At 40.9% G+C, this 16,941-nt stretch overlaps 2 protein-coding genes across 8 annotated transcripts in view; both read left to right on the top strand.

The window, feature by feature from the left end:
• Positions 1-70: 70 nt before the first annotated feature.
• LOC126396341 (cytochrome c oxidase assembly factor 7) lies at positions 71-4,354 on the top strand. Its single transcript, XM_050054322.1, has 3 exons — positions 71-435; positions 549-689; positions 3,624-4,354. The coding sequence occupies exons 1-3, from the start codon at positions 330-332 to the stop codon at positions 4,067-4,069; spliced, it is 693 nt and encodes a 230-aa protein (XP_049910279.1). The 5' UTR covers positions 71-329; the 3' UTR covers positions 4,070-4,354.
• Positions 4,355-6,970: 2,616 nt separating this feature from the next.
• ralgps2 (Ral GEF with PH domain and SH3 binding motif 2) overlaps positions 6,971-16,941 on the top strand; it is a 102,322-nt gene continuing 92,351 nt past the window's right edge. For 4 of the 7 annotated variants that reach the window (XM_050054299.1, XM_050054303.1, XM_050054300.1 and 1 more), the window contains exon 1: positions 6,972-7,152. The gene's annotated coding sequence lies outside the window, so the exon portion shown is untranslated. Of the gene's footprint in view, positions 7,170-16,941 lie in introns of all 7 variants that reach the window. The other 3 variants (XM_050054302.1, XM_050054301.1, XM_050054298.1) reach the window with 2 other exon arrangements.

Below are 16,941 nucleotides of genomic sequence, written 5' to 3'. Positions count from 1 at the left end.
TGGAAGTGCAACAGCAGAGGGGGCTGGACTACGGAAGCCTGCTAGGGGCAGTTATAAAACCAGGAAGCGACCACCACAAGGCGAGCGTGACCGTGTTCTTCTTCTGTCTTCAAAGGAAAACTGTCATTAAAACAACCACACGCTTTGATAACAACTTACTTGACGGTTAACGGACGCCATCTTTATTGAGATTTTTATCTGAAGCACCCACTTTTGTATAATCGCTCAGTAACTCGTTCACCAAGGTCACAAGTGCTCGTGGATGCAGTGCAGCTAAGCCTTCAGCACATGCGATCACAGCAAAGTTTGGAGGCACAAGTGCAAGAAACATGGCTGGACTTATAAACTTTGAAGATGAAAATGAAGTGAAACAGTTCTTGGACAATTTGGGAGTGGAGTACAGCTTCCAGTGTTACAAAGAAAAGGATCCTGAAGGTAAAGCCCGCTGCGCTGTTCTCAGATCAGTGGTGCCGAAACACTGTTGGACATGGAGGCTGAATGTTTGACATGTGTTAACGTCGTTTATTCCTGTGACATGTTTTTCTCAGGGTGCCAAAGGCTCGCAGACTACCTGGAGGGTGTGAAGAAGAACTATGAATCTACTGCACAAGTGCTGAAACATAACTGTGAAACATATGGACATGGAGAGAGCTGCTATAAACTGGGGGCATACCACGTCACAGGCAAAGGTAAAACACCAGAGTGGATTGTTGCTGTCCATATTTTATTCTGCTGATGTTTGTGGTCACATTGCATCACGTGTCACACAGCTGTTACAAAACTGTAGGTCTAATGCTATGACATGAAGTGCACAAGCAGTGGATGGACTTTTTAACCACCGCATTTATGACTGTATTGACATTACTGGTGACTTTGCAAGATAAAGTTAGTAAAGAAAAATACATGAAGAAAGCTTGAAATATGATGCACTCTTGGAGGAGTGTCTGTAACCCAACAGTATGTGGGCTACATAGAAATTAGTGTTAAGTAGTTCAAATGAGTAGCTGCATAATTAAATCAATGATTAATTATTATCAGGTCAAAATGCCAAATATTTGCTAATGTGAGGATTTACTTGCTTTTTTTCATATCATCATAAATTCAATACCTTTTGGAAATTTGGTCAGACTAAAAAAGCATCTTAAGGCAACAGTTTGTATGTGATGGGCATTTTTTGTTTGACTTATTTGTTGACGAAGCTTTTATATGGAAGCAAATAGAAGTATTTTGATGTTAAAGGGATAGTGCACCCAAAAATGAAAATTCAGCCATTATCTACTCACCCATATGCCGAGGGAGGCTCAGGTGAAGTTTTAGAGTCCTCACATCACTTGCAGAGATCCAAGGGGAGAGGAGGTAGCAACACAACTCCACCTAATGGAGGCTGACGGCGCCCCAGATTCAAACGTCCAAAAACACATAATTGAAACCACAAAATATCTCCATACTGCTCGTCCGTAGTGATCCAAGTGTCCTGAAGCCCCGACATAAAAAGTTGTTTGGAAAAACCTCATTTGAACTCTGTTTTTAGCCTCATTGTAGCCTGTAGCTCTGTAGCTGAACTAGGGTTGGGATCCGGACCCGGTTCTTTTTTGAAACTGGGTCCAAAGTTCCGTTTCTGGAACCGGTTCCATCACATTTGGAGTAACGGTTCCTGCAAACGGTTCCTAGATTGAAAAAAAAATAAAATAAACGTCATGTGCATTTCCATTAGAGTGCGGCACAGGCTGCATATTTCTGTCTGAACCCAACAGTCATTCTGTTTTATGTCCGAACCCGACCGAGCCCGACATTATTTAATTACTAAAGTACTGAGTTTGTGTCACACAGTTGTTATGGTTACAGGCTATTTAACAGGCCGGGCGTGCGCCGTGGTTAACAGGCCGGGCGTGCGCCGTGGGTGCTCAGCGGAGAGGGAGACCTCCGTGTTTGAGACGGGATAAAATAGGAAAACTTGTCTCCCACTTTTATTTAATTTTCAGCGTTTAATCAAGGCGGAGGCGGGCGGCGGGAGGTCCGAGGCTTCCAGTGAGGGGAGATGTAGAAACAAACAGCCAATGTGTGTGTGTGTTCTGTTCAGGTGTTGTCACGTAAATAACAGTGCCCAAGCATGAATGCATATAAGTATTTTTTTTTACATTGCTGTGGTTAATTTGAGGTAATAGTGTTACTGTAGAAATCAGAGAATCACTTTTTGTTGTTATACACTCTCAGGGAGATGATACAAGCTCTAAATCTGAAATACACACCACACACAAATGTGTATTTTCATCTAATTGTACTGTGCAACAGTCAGAAGTTTTTGTATTTGTATGATTGCATTTGTGTTTATTATATACTTGTTTAAGTATAGCAAGTATAATGAATATAATGTAGGAATCGGTAAGGAATCGGAATCATTAAAATCCTAACGAGTCCCAACCCTAAGCTGAACAGAGTTCAAATGAGGTTTTTCCAAACAACTTTTTATGTCGGGGCTTCAGGACACTTGGATCACTACGGACGAGCAGTATGGAGATATTTTGTGGTTTCAATTATGTGTTTTTGAACGTTTGAATCTGGGGCACCGTCAGCCTCCATTAGGTGGAGTTGTGTTGCTACCTCCTCTCCCCTTGGATCTCTGCAAGTGATGTGAGGACTCTAAAACTTGACCTGAGCCTCCCTCGGCATATGGGTGAGTAGATAATGGCTGAATTTTCATTTTTGGGTGCACTATCCCTTTAACAACCACTTAGTATTGAAATTTAAACACCACTGAATTCACAGCATGGAAATATTTTACATCGAAAAACCATGACTGAATTTATTTGTTCTGAATTCACCTGTTTGAAATTAAAATATGAAATTTGTTGAATTAAAACTTCAAAAGCTAATTTTTTTTCTTCAATTTTTAAAAAAATCAGATCCAAAAGCTCAAGTTTCAGAATTTCAAGAAACAGATTCATGTCACTTAAAGTTGATTGCTCGAATTCAGTTTATTTTATTTTATTTATTTATTTTATTATTTGCACACATAGTAAAAACTACACAGAATCCAGATAAATAATAGAAAAAAATAAGGATGTGACAGGAGAGGTCAAGAAGCTATAAGCTTATACAACGGACCTCCCCTCAACTTAAGATCGAAAACTATATGAACAAGAAAAAACAAATGAAAATGAAAATTTAGGCTGAAAAATCTGTTGGTTTTTCTTTTTTAATTCTGAAATTTGAACTTTTAGATCTGAATTTATGAACGCTGAATACGATATATTCAAATTCAGCTTTTGAAATTGCAAATCAATAGGTTTAATATTTAATTTTCATAGATAAGAATTCAGAACAAATAAATTCAGATACGTGTTTTTCAAAGTAAAATATCTCAGTGCTGTGAATTCAATGGTGTTTAAATTTCAATATTAAACATTCAGTCGCTGTTACAATTTAAATACTTATGTTTCTTATTTGCTTCCATACATTCAATAAAAAAAATATCTAATGAATATTGTTAACATGTGAACACATGAATATTAAATTCTTCAAATGAGTTCTTTTAATTGTGATCCTTGCAGCACTTCTAAATGATTCTTGCTATAGTATGTCTACTCTTTTTTCAAGTGAGGTATTTGAAATCTTCCCAACAGGTGGAGTGACTGAGTGTCTGAAAACTGCTTACTCCTGCTTTATGCGCTCCTGCAATACCAACGGAAAGAAGTCCATAGATGCCTGCCATAACGTTGGTCTGTTAGCCCATGATGGACGAGCTATTGAAGGAGGACCTGACTCGACTATAGCTCGGCAGTACTACGAGAAAGCCTGTGCTGGTGGCTTCGCTCCTTCCTGCTTTAACCTCAGTGCTTTGTACATCGAGGGCAATGCCAAAGGACTGGCGCCGGATATGAATCAAGCTTTGAAGTACGCTAACAGGGCTTGTGAGCTGGGACATGTGTGGGGCTGCGCCAATGCAAGTCGCATGTACAGACTTGGGGATGGTACGGAGAAGGATGAGAAGAAAGCAGAGGAGCTGAAGAATCGAGCGAGGGAGCTGCACAGTTTAGAGAAGGAAAGGCAGCTCAAATTTGGGGAGTGAATGTGACACACTTGGTTAAATGATCATATATCATATCATACACACATGGTGCTCAGTCAGGTCGTTTATGGGGACAAGTAATTGTGTGCAGAACCTGTTCAGGGCTTCAGAGGTAGGAGATGATGTGTCCTTTAAAAATGAATGGTGAAATAAACGTGTTTACCTCATTTACAGTGTGTAGACTGACAAATTCAGGGAGCAGTGTTTTCTTGACTGTTTGTATTGGTAGATTTAAGCCAAATGTATATTAATGTGAATGTAAAATAAAATGAGTCTTGATTCATGTTCTGTAGTTGATTATTAATAATGGCTTTTAAAGGTCCATATTTGTGGTATAGAAATTAGGCACAAGCTTACAGGCTTTAAACTCAGTGTTCTGTCTTTAGATCAGCATCACATTGTCATGTGCACCAACCTTTTTACACAAGATTATAAATATTTATTGTATATGTTATTAGTTTGGTGTGGCACATAATTTATTTTTATTTAATTTGAACAAACTTTTGGAACATGTCGAATGAGCTGCATCAAATTGTGAAGCTCTTGAGTGCTCAGCTGTAACAACGATGGGGCTAAATGTAAATCAAGCAGGCAAACACAATGTTGATGTTGGAACTGATGGGTTTTTGTATTAAGTAAGAATAGTGACATGTGTAATTGTCAGAAAACATAGTGACCACACTGGAGCACCCAAATATTAATCCTTATGGTTGGACTGGGTTAATTTTGGTCCATAAACTTATCAGTGAGGAAAATTTGGCTTAGCTCTGTGAGTGCTATAGCTAACTTTCTACACATAAACATCACTTTTCTAACTATATCAAATATGTTTTAAAGTTTTTTTTTATTAGACCAACTTTCTTCCTAATTTATCCCAACAGGGTGGCACAGTCAGAGTGTAACAATCATGAAACATTGCAGAAAGACATGAGCATATGTTAGGTTTATGCTCACTCTACTTTAATCCTTTAAAGGCATGGCGTGTAAGATTTCGGGGGATTTAGTGGCATCTAGTGCTGAGAATTATCATTTCTCCTGGTGATTTAAACAGGTAGAAACACTGAATAAAACACTGTTTTTGAAAATGTATAAACATATAAAATCTGTTTTCCAACACCCTTGTCACAGAGGGGCTGACACAAAAATGTGAATGGCTCTATCTAGAGCCAGTGTTTGGTTTGTCTCTTCTGGGCTACTGTAGAAACATACAACATGCTGATCTCCACGGATGAGGATCAGGTCCCTATATAGATACTAACTCATTCTAAGGTAATAAAAACCATGGTTCTTTTTTTAAGTGATTAGACACTGAAGAAAACATTTAATATCTGCCAATATATCTCTGTAAATCCTTCACACTGGACCGAGTTTCCTCCAAAAAACGTGCCACTTCCTGAAATTGGTCTGAATGGAATTTTAGGGTTTTTTTTTAAGGTGAGAAACTAATAACTAACAGGGTGGCTGCAGGGACAGAATACATGATGAAATGATGAAAACAGTTAGAGAAATGTAGTCCTTCCTGTTATAAATAGTTATAATCAGAGAGAGTGTAACATGTTCTAAAGATAATTAAATAATTTTTGGAATATTTTTAACGGTTTTATGGTTTGTCATTTGTGTAGGAGTCAACTACTTTGCACTAAGCAGTAATGTGTATATGTGTGTGTGTATGTAAAAGAAGCATTATTTGTATTTATGTAACAAAGAACATTGATCTGTAATTTAAGCCACTCGCCATAAATATTTGACGCATTTTAAAGAAAATATAAGGAATTAATTAACCCTGTGAAACCTAAAAAGAATAGCTTGATTTATTTTAAAAACATGGGAAGGCAATGAGCAACCAAAGGAGAAATGACCCCAAACATTTGCAAGAAATTAGTAAAAAGAGAAAATTAAAAGCAAGAAAATTAGAATTAAAAATTAATAAAAAAGAAAGACATAAAGAGAAAAAGTTAAAAACAATCAAACAAGGAAATGACCTAAAAAGAGTATTTAAAAATTATAATAATTTTGCAACATAATTTTAAAACGTAATAAATTATTATTACGAGAGAAATGTCTCTTTTTCTTTTTTTTTAACAATTTTTTTGCTTTTAATTTTCTCTTTTATTTCTAATATTAAAATATCAATTTCAATCAATCAATTTTATTTATAAAGCCCAATATCACAAATCACAATTTGCCTCAGAGGGCTTTACAACATATGGCATCCCCCTGTCCTTTGGATATAATAATTATTATTTCTAATATTTGATTCTATTCATAATAATAATAATAATAGATAGCTTTATTGATAAACTCAAGGTCCATTTAAAAAGACATACAAACACACATATAATTTAAAAATAAATAATAATAATGATATTATCCCCCCAGTTTTTTTTTAAATAAAAAAAATAATTTTCTAATTTTCTATTTTCTAATCTATTAATATTTTTTGCAATTTGTGGGGCATCTCCTAAAGAGGCTCGTTGCCATTTTCCTCATGTTTTTGGAAGAAATCACACCACTTGCTCAGGGTTCAAAGATTTCAATACTCGCTGCAGGTTTCACAGGGTCAATGGAGACAGTAAATGTTGTGACCCTTAACACCAGGTCATGTCCTGAAACATGTTCATACTGGCTGGTTTTCCAGTCACTGGTGCGGGCACAGCTGTGGTCGGACCACAAGATGGCGTCAGAATCAAACACATGAACTTTGCGCCAACCTTTTCAAATCTCACATGGCGCTTAATCCTGGACTCATCACAATCGGTGGGCACCGGGTATGCTCCCCCATGTGTCAACATTATACCCCACTGTATCAGCAACCTGTAGATAACACAGACGCAGACAAAGGGTCAGTGTGTATGTGGAGGTGAGCTGAGCCGCCGGTGTGAGGAGGATGATGATGATGATGGGCGGACTAGCTCCGCCCGTCAGCCGTGCGTCTCCTCAGCCCTCATTCAAAACAGAACACAGCTGTTGCGAGGCGCATCGTCGTGTCCTGAGCGTTAGCCTCCAAACTGTTAGCTGTCTGCTGCTTTCTGATGAACCCGCTGGAATATCGAAGGAAGGAAGAAGATAACGGCTTCACTTCGGTGAGTTAAAGACCAGTGTGAGTCAAAGTTTCTGATCGTTTGCGACATCATGTAGAAAATCCCTCCTCAGCCGTCGAGGCAGCTAGCTAACGTAACGTTAAGCCCCACGAACGGTTTGGATGTGTTTGTTTTTACACGCAGGATGCTCCGTTATCAAAGTAGATCGGCATCCATCAACAGGGGGGCACAAGAAGATGCGAGGGAAACGATAATACTTGTCCTGTTTTATTGCATTGCAGACTATCAATAGCTGGGTGCTCAGGTTTATTTCAACCAGCCTTTTATCTTCTCCTCCGCCCACGTGAAGACACGGTCTCCCCACCCCACGCCGAGCAGCAGCACCGAGGAGTTTGATATAATGCTAATAATAAATCATGCGCTCCCTCACGAAGCTAACTCAGCTAACGAATCAGGCTAGCAAGAACTGCAGCACGCTAATGTGGAAAGCTCTGAGAAAAGAGTGGTGAGAGTCAGTGAGTTAGCATTATATGATTCCTCTCTCTCAGTTTTACTTTGTTGACTGTAGTGGCTACGCGGTTAGCTTCTGTGGAGCCAGACTGGGGACTTAATGTCCCGTTTGTGCTGCTAGCCCGACAGCCAAACCCACTGCAGGCGTCCTGCTCTGGATAGCTCATTGGCGGTGAACCCCCTGCTGCACAGTTGCTCTCCGGGGAGTGCTTTGGGTGTGGCGTGGGTTCACCCACGAACAATACTGTGCGCAGCATTAGCCTGTCTTGTCCTAGCCATAGCATGTCTCGGTTACAGAATAAGCACAAAAGATTAGTCGTGAGGGTATTTTGAATCTGGGAAAGGGGTGAAATTACTTCCATGAGGAAAAACTCTGAGAGCAAAAGCTGGAGGTTCCTCCCAAGTTCAGCTGGAAGGTGTTTACTCACATAATGCACTCACATCTCACCCACACTTGTATCAGCAACCTGCTCTACATGTGTCTGATTGCTGTCATTAATGTAATTAATTTGCTGATCAGTAATAACAACTTAAAGGTCCAGTGTGGAGGACTCAGGGGCACCTATTGGCAGAAATTGTATATAAATCCAATAACTATGTTTTCATTAGTTTTATTTTCACTTCAAAAGAAGTATTGTGTTTCTGTTACCTTAAAATGAACTGTTTATATACATGGTGCTTGCTATGTTGTTTCTACAGTAGCCCAGAGCGGAAATAAGGCTCTGGCTTTTGACAGGGCCATTTGTGTTTTTTGCTTTTATGCATTGGCCACCGTAGTTCTACGTCCTTAGCAAACAGGAGAAGTTTCAGTCCTGCAGCCTAACTGCTCAACACTCAATCCATCACACTGGATCTGTAAATCAGGGCCAGGCGATGTAGAGGAGTAAGAAATCACAACATTGTTCTTACAAAGTAGGCAAAGGCTAGAGTTGTACCAATACCAGTATCGGAAATGCCTCTGATACTGCCTAAAATGCGGTATCGGCGAGTACAGCCTATGACCAGTCCAATACCACGTAATGCCTCACGTCATTACACATACGCACGCTACAGGCAAACGAAACGGAAACAGAGCAGAGTTTAAAAAGCATTCTACTGTAGCCTTAAACTGTGTGGCTGCACTTTAACCTGTGTCTTGATCTGTGTCAACACTGGATAATAATAATAAACAGTTTTATGGCATTCATTCTACTATGATGTATTTATTTCTTAATATTTTACATAGAGTTTTAGGAGTTGAGACATACAACAATTCATATCCCATCCATTTTTATTTTACGCGCTGGTATCGGATCGATACTCGCTATTGGCAGATACCTAAGGTTCAGGGATCGGAATCGGTATCTGGAAGGAAGAAGTGGTATTGGTACATTTCAAGTAAAGGCAAATAATAACAGCTATAAAAGTCTGGTAAGTTGATAAAGTTACATCACTTTTCTGTAATGCAGCCTTTACAACCAGGAAAAGACAACACTTACAATACTATATCCAAAATAGAAGATTATGTCTATTCTCATATCACAGTATTGATTTAATATTGATTAAATGCACAGCCCTACATTAAAGAAGTGATAGTAATCAATTCCAAATGTGCAGACTCACATTTATCAGTTGTTAGGGCTGTATCTTAGATGTTGTATCATATGTTTACCATTTAATGTCAACTCAATCTGAGGCAGTGGTGGTCTGATAACAGAGGCCAGTGTGCCGTCACAGTCTACATTGCTAAAACTTTGCGAGCCGTCCAACCAAACTCCATGTTATCTGTCTCTGTTCCTTCAGTGTGTGAGGTCAGGAATAACTGCAGATATGTTGGTGCTCTGGGAGCACACACACTTGAGTGGGCCAGCTCTATTAGCTGTCAAGCAGAATTAGTTTGAGCTGAATTCACGCCTTTTTCACTATTAGACCGCCCTTCTTTCCTTAAACAAAGCCTCCCTCTGCTCCAGCCTCCTATCTAACACACTCTTTGTCAGTGTCTTGCGTGATGTTGTTTCGCGCGCTCCCCATTTTAACTAAGGAATGTTCCATATTGATATTTAGTGTGGTTGTGTGGAGCTGCTGTTCTCAACACTTAACATATGACCCAGGGGTCACTGGTTCAGACTCATGACTGGCAAGCCTTTACAGTGCAATGGTGTCATGTTATGCAGTAAAGACTGAAACGGTCTTATTTGGCCTTAGCAGTCTTCTTTAACAGTTAAATAGATGCATAATTTATCTAGATAGAGTTGATAGCTGCAGTTGAGCTTGTTCTGAAAGCATTGTGTGATTGAGAGGTGAGATAAAGCTAAAGTTAAGACCTAAAGAGGAGATGAAACCTAATTGTTTCCAAATGTCGGGAGGTCCTCAGTCCCTCCATATGTTAGAGAAGGAATCTGTTTGGAATTCCTTTTGGTTTTTACTTCGTCCAATTCAGGCCGAACCCGGGAGAGAGCTGCAAATTGTTATAGATCACCAGTGAAAGTTTCACCTGCAGGACAGTGGGTGCAAAGGGTACACCTGGACCGTTTATTTTAGCAGCCTTAGTTCCAGGGCTTAGGTTTTAATCCAATAAAATATGGTTGATTCAGTATTCTCAGTGCGGAGATTTGTACCGTTGGTCTTAAGCAACACGAGTCCCATCTGTACGCCTATTTACAAGTGCTGCATTGAATTATCATTGTGTGTTTTTGGGGTTTATCCTGTTCTTCGTCTCTCTCTCTTCCTGACTGTAAACAAAAAACGTCACGTTGCATATCTGTTTCTTGCCAACAGAAACAGTGTGAGTGCCCGGAGGATATGCTGAAGCACACTTGCTCACAGAGTGCTGTTCTTATTTTCAGTCACATCACGTTGAGTATAACACATAATTATTTATGGCTAAATGCGTTTGTCTTTGCAGGGACGCAAGCAAGCACTCCTTAATTGAAACATTTGGTCATGTTCCAACCGGTGGAAGAAAATCATTCGGAGGACATACCCTCATAGATGCAATTCCAGTTTTCCATTTCTGAATCATTATACCTGCTCGGATAAGTCTCCCCTCAGTGTCATTTGAGCACCAGCTACTTTTTAGAAAGCGTCCCCCGGTAACTTTACATTCCACCTCCACCTTCCGGGCGAAGCTAATCCCAGAGATGTCTCGTGTACGTGGGCCCATCTGTTCAGCACTGTGGTATGGCTGCTCTGTCCAAGGCCTGCAAATGTGATTAGTTAGAGATTACATCTGTGTGTGTGAAATGAAACTCCCCTTTCAGAATCAGAGCCGTGTGTTTACAAGAGAAAGGGATAAAACACTGAAGGGCTTTTGCGTCATCAAGTTCAACCCCTGGTCTTTCTCAGGTTGTATTTCTCTGCTCTGCATTGCATCATGTTCACCACACAGTTTATGTGAAATGCTCCTCGATGCATTATGGCCGTGTCTGTGTGTAGCAACATATAGAGGGCAGCTCACGTTTGACTTCCCTTTTGAGTGTATAAGCAGTCTTGAGCTTCCTTCTGAGAGCTACACATATTCTAGAGGCGTTTTGGTCTGCATCAAGCTTTCTCTCTGTGTGACCTCCAACCAGTGCTGTTGCTCAGTTGCCAGGGTAACTTTATGCGTGTGTCTGGCACATCCATTCAGCACAGATGGAACTGCGAAGTCACATGTCGTCACACTCTTCCTCTGATGCCTTCCCAGCCTTGGCTCTGTCACTACAAGTGTGAATACAAAGCTAGTTATCTGTGTTCATTTTCAGAAATATTAAAGGTATCTGCGCTTGACAAGTTGTTTTGGAACACTGATAATGATATTGTGTCCGATTGAGTGCTTGATAAAGACCTTTTACGTATGAGGTGTTTCTAATGTTGCTGGCATTTGGGTGAAGTGGGTGTTGTAGATGTGAGCTTGGCTAGCACCTGACTGGCTGACTGTGTTCGTATGTGTGAGAAGGCAGATAAAAGACAAGGATAATGCACGTCCTGGCTTTCACTACAGAAATCTCAGAGGCAGGCACTACGTTTCACCGCGTAGATTGAGCAATGTGACTTTTTTTGTTGCACACAGCATTTGAGGAAGTAGTGCAAAACTGCCTCTTCATATTGTTATGAGTTTATTTGCCATGTGGTTCCTGCTGTGTTGTAATCACAGCTCTTGTTTAGGAGAAGTAGAGGCACAGAGAGCAGCTGGACACAGACAGTGTTGAAACAGAGACTGCACACAGAGGGTCACTCGTGACTGATGGCTGAATCTCTTACACACACCCTGTTAGATGCACGCCACAATAGGCCGAGTGGCGACAGGAGGCCTAGAGCTTTGAGAACATTTTAGCCTGAATTTAACCACTGATGGGAGTGGCTCACACATGAAGGGCTACACACAGCGAGTGGACTACCACTGCGTAACTTTGTCTCCCATACCCGTCTCTCCTCTCTAGTTCCTAGCTTCTCCTTTGTGTTACTTCACTCTCAGTTTCTCTTTCATGTTGCTGTCTTGTTTTGAGTGAGTCTGGTGCTATTTTAGTCCTGTGTTGTCAGCCTAAAATTCATTCTGCGTAATTATTAGGCAGTATTTCTCACAATGTTGTGACGTACGCTACATTCACCAACCCACAAACCTCTGCTTTCTGCTTCCCCCACCTCCCTCCACTGGGGACTTTTGTAAATATGTCACATTTGAGATCACTGGTGTTGATACAGGACCTGACTTTCAGTACCAATTCTGAAACGATACTTCTTTTAAAATCCCAAGTTTTATGTTATCATAACATACACAAAGCATACATGCATCTTCACTGAATGTTGTACTTTATTCAGTAATAATCTGACCTAAATACTCAAATAGATTTAGGTTTGATGACATGCTCTACTTGTTATCATGGTTGTAATGCATTGTGCTGAGCCATAAGTGATCTTTTGAATCAAGAGGCAGATCTCTTCTGACCTCATCATCTGTCATAATTGTTCTTAACCTGCAAATGCCAACCACAATGCAGAATAAATGTAGTTTTCAGAATTGGTGTTCGGCCTTGTCAGCCTTTGATGAAACCCTGGGTACTTTCACTGCCTTGTGATTTAAATGTCATAAAATTCCATGAATAGAGGAAGGTAGTGAAACCAGAATATTTACTCAACATTGTAATGAGATCACAAAGTTAGTTTGTGTAAGCCGTTTTGGTATTGGTAATAATTCAGGACCTTTTCCTCTCCCCTTACGTGCCTTTGTGTAGAGTTACTCTTATCAGGTTGGACTTCAGCATCAGGCTGACAAGTCAGAAAATTTGAGGAAACCCCGGGGCTTCCCTGCCTGGTTTTTGGTCAAGCTCATGTGACTGTGCGTGTTATGTAATTGCAGCTAGTTTCGATATGTTGGTGTAAAGCTTTTCCTTATTGTCATGTTGTTGGGCTCTATCAGTTATGATATGTCAGGTAGGACCGGGCCAGTGCGTGACATAGAGCATTTCTGGGTGTCAAAATTAGGGTAAACTCTGGGATAAATCAGAACTGACAACCACAGAGGGTCCTGCTGAAATGTTATGTACAAACCTGACTCCCTGCCTGTCGTAAAATGTTATTCCTGAATGTACTGCACACTCCCTCGGACTGTAAACAGGATCCTATCACAGTGGAAGGATGGCAGTGTACAGAGCAGGTTGTTGTTTGGCTGTTTGTTATGCTGGTTCAAGACAAAGTGGTAATGTGTCAGCTAACTGGCTTTAATGAAATCTATGCTTGTCCACCTCCTGGATGGTCGTCTTGCATGTCTTTATGTCTGTGTGCATGATGTGTATGTGCTTTTTTAAGGTCAATATTGGCTCAGTTCACCCAGCTGATTGGTGTAAACCAGGGTAGGTGTGTCAGATTGTAGGTGTTTGGGGTCATGAGGTCAGGGGTCAAAGGTGGGTTTAGGGACACGGCCAGCCTTTAAGACATGCAGTATGTCAGCTATGAGGGTCTCATTCCACCAGACACTTTTCAGGCTGGTCGGCCGCGTCCTGTGTCATGTGACTCTGCATATCTAGAATATTCTTAACAGAGGAAGTGTCATTTGAAGCCAAATGTGGAGTACAACTTAAGGCAGCGGTCATCTTAAAGGAATGTGGCAAGATAAGAGATTTTATTATTTGGAAATTTGGATACATGTTATGAGCATTACAATCGTTAACCTGGATTTAAGTGCTGGGGTGGACAAAGATGCTTAAGTGGGTTTAGATTGGGAAGAAAGGCCTATTGACATCATCATCCATCCCACCATGACTTGTGAACGTAGTCCTCTAGCCGAGTGTGAATACTCACATTCAACAGCATTTAAATTATGCCTGAAGCGTAAGTTGGACCGATGTGTGTGCACAGGTGTTTTGAGTCAAATGGATGTGGGGGCTATTGTTGTGTTTTGTTCTACTACAGATACAGAATGCGGACCAGGCCATGACCCCCCCTTCTGTCCCAATTGTATATAAACAGAAAGATGCCGCACCCTTCCACTTCCCTTGCGTATTGTCCTGATCCACCTTGTATCAGAGACAAGGCTTTGTGATCTCACAACACAGCCCCATGTATCTGTCTAAACCCTGAGTGTTTTGGCTTGGGAGCCCAACTGAGAGCTGAGCCTTGGCTATGTCATGGAAACTTGTGAACTTGGTCCTGAACCCTGCCAAAGACAATAGATCAGATACAGACAAACATGATTCCACCTCTTGTTCCTTCTCTCCGCTCTTTGCCTCTTTCTTCCATTTGTTCTCCAACATTTTCGTTTGCACTGTTTCCCTGCCACCAGACGGGCCTGTCTCAGGTACACTGCAGGCGTTTTGGCCTTTGGAAAGTGGTGTATAAATAAAAAACCTCATCCTCCGCACCTGTTCTGCTCTTCTCTCTCCTTTTTCCTATCCAGCTCTTCTTTGATGAATGAACAGTGATGATTCATGTCTTGAGAAGATGTGTTTTTCTGTGTCATCTCAGAGAATCCATTTAGATTTGTGCGACTGAGACAACCTGTTTCCTGTCTCCTTTGTCAGGTTTCCTACAGGTCGGGTCTTGACATGCACACAGAGACTTGCGCTCACATGCCTGCAGTTACACACTTTACATCACCAACTGTCAAACTGGGTGTTAATTCATTTCATTCACACCATTTTTTGTATTGAACACATGTCATCTGACCTGAGAGTCAAATGAAACACACTGATGCTCTTGTGCTTGTTCCAGACAAGGCAGTTAGAGGAGAAGCACAGATTGTACTGAACACAATTCAGGTGTGACACGAACAGGAAGACAGTATGTTTACATCCAAGTGTTGTACAATTCCAGAACATTTGGCAAAGAAAGTAAAAGCTGGTGTGCATTTCCTTCTACTGTTACTATGTGAAGAAGATGCAGCACTCCAAGAATTAAAGCTATTCAGTTACACCTTCCCACATTATATGGCATTTATACAACTTTAATGAATTAATATGTTTCCTCCCACCACATGTAACAGGTAGAGTTTGTGTCTGCTCCTAGTTTGTTGTAGTGCTTATTGTCGGGGTGAAGGGTATTTGCAGTATTCATGTTGAATTTGCAGCATTTCTGTTTAGATTTTGTACGTGTCCATTCTGTAGACACAAGAAAGAAACTCATTAACAGATGTGACTGTTACTGCTGCATTAGGCAAGCTCAGTGCGTGTTGGAGACTAGCAACTAAGGTTGGGCAATATGATGGTGTGGTGATAGGAGAAGAGTAGAGATTTTGCAATACCATTTTTACTGCGGAAGCAATTATGGGCCTGCTATGTAGCAAATTAGGGCTGGATTCTTGTGTGATCTTGCATGATCTAAACAATCCAGCTGCCTTGCAAGAGTTAATATGGATCCACTGCTTTTCTTTGCAAGTTTTTGCCCTAACCGTGACCTCTTTGCCCTAATGCTGCATTCACATGCTCCTAGGAGGGTCCTATTTCCCCAAGTCGGGAAGTCATTCCTCTGACTTTGTGTGTTCATGAGCTGTTAGTCAGATTGTGGAAGCAACATGGATGCTGCAAAGATGTGTTGTAATTTATTGCTCAGAGCGTATAATAACATGTTTGTTTGCATTTGTTGCTGCACTCGTACATCCCCTGAAGCTACTAAAATATTGCTTTACCTGATTTATGCTAATAAATAATTTTTCTAATTAATCTAGCTGACTTTATGTGGACAGCAACTAATGGTTACAGCCTAATACCATGTTACAAAGTACATGTGAGCAAAAAATTGACTTGCATAATGTGAATTGATGAAAAGTTTATTTCCTTTGAACATTTAATTTCGTCTGCCATGTTTTTGCATATATGACGTCAAAATGTCAACTTGTGTACAGAGTTTCTTCTCCACGCTGTTGAGTTCTGACTTGAGGAGGCGTTCATGTGAATTTTCCCAGCCAGGAGCGATTTTTCCCCCGATTATTCTGACACCACAGAATGCAAGGTAACCATAGTCACCTCTGACCTTGGCGCATTGACGTGACGAGTACTGTGTGGCTCTGTGTGTCTAAACGCTCGCAGCTTGCCGGCAAAACGGCCCAACATTCGCGGAAAATCTGGCAGTGTAAAAGGGGCTAATCACTCTACAGTAGGGCGGGACTTGCTGAGAAAAACAGTGAGATCCATACTGACGCGCCTCGTAAGGTGACCTGATGTAGGCAGACATGGAGGAGGAGAGTGAGGTTGTTATTTTTTTTTTTTTTTTAGCTCGTGTTGTCGATTGTGAGGCAGTTGTTCTCTTGTGTGTATGGAAGAAAATAGCCAGATGTGATGAAGTGCACCATGGTCATTTTAAACCACTTCTTAACTGAATTTCAGAACAATTAATGCCTGGTGATACAAACTGCTGCAATGATATAAAATGACATTAAAGCCTAGTTCACATTACACGATTTTCACCACGATTTTGACGTCGCAGAGGATCTTGAGAGCCACCTTGGGTCGGAGGTGAGTCGGCAGATAGTCTGCCACGATGAGTCCTCATGTGTGAACAAACCTACGAGCAAGTCGCCCCCTCGTCTGTGACTGGGACTGGATATCTGGCATGCTAGAAAACTGGAGAAGGCTGACACGACTGACAAAGAGCATCAGCCAATGAGAGGCAGGATACGTCCCACGTCAGCACGCAGGAGGACGGAAGAAATGTGAGGAGGACAAGCTGCAGGGTTGCCAGGTCTGCTTATTAGCTGTGACTTTGGGCTTTTTTCTTTTGTAAAGTCTCTTACAAATATTGGTAGTCGTGGGTTGCATTTTTTGGCTTGTTTCTAAAGTGGAGTTGCTTATTTGGACTTGCTCTCTAAACGTCGCCTTTCTCTATATATATCCATCTCTTCTTTTGGGCTTGTTTCCATAACCCTGGTTG

Source organism: Epinephelus moara, chromosome 10 (assembly GCF_006386435.1).
Source record: "Epinephelus moara isolate mb chromosome 10, YSFRI_EMoa_1.0, whole genome shotgun sequence".
NCBI classification, from domain to species: Eukaryota; Metazoa; Chordata; class Actinopteri; order Perciformes; family Serranidae; genus Epinephelus; species Epinephelus moara.
This window is presented reverse-complemented; position numbering and strand designations above follow the sequence as displayed.

Bases quoted from the DNA above. Each gene is read 5' to 3' on its own strand.
- LOC126396341 (XM_050054322.1), top strand. From the start codon at position 330: ATGGCTGGACTTATAAACTTTGAAGATGAAAATGAAGTGAAACAGTTC. The intron at 436-548 runs GTAAAGCCCGCT...TGTTTTTCTCAG, and splicing joins CAAAGAAAAGGATCCTGAAG to GGTGCCAAAGGCTCGCAGAC. The intron at 690-3,623 runs GTAAAACACCAG...TCTTCCCAACAG, and splicing joins ATACCACGTCACAGGCAAAG to GTGGAGTGACTGAGTGTCTG.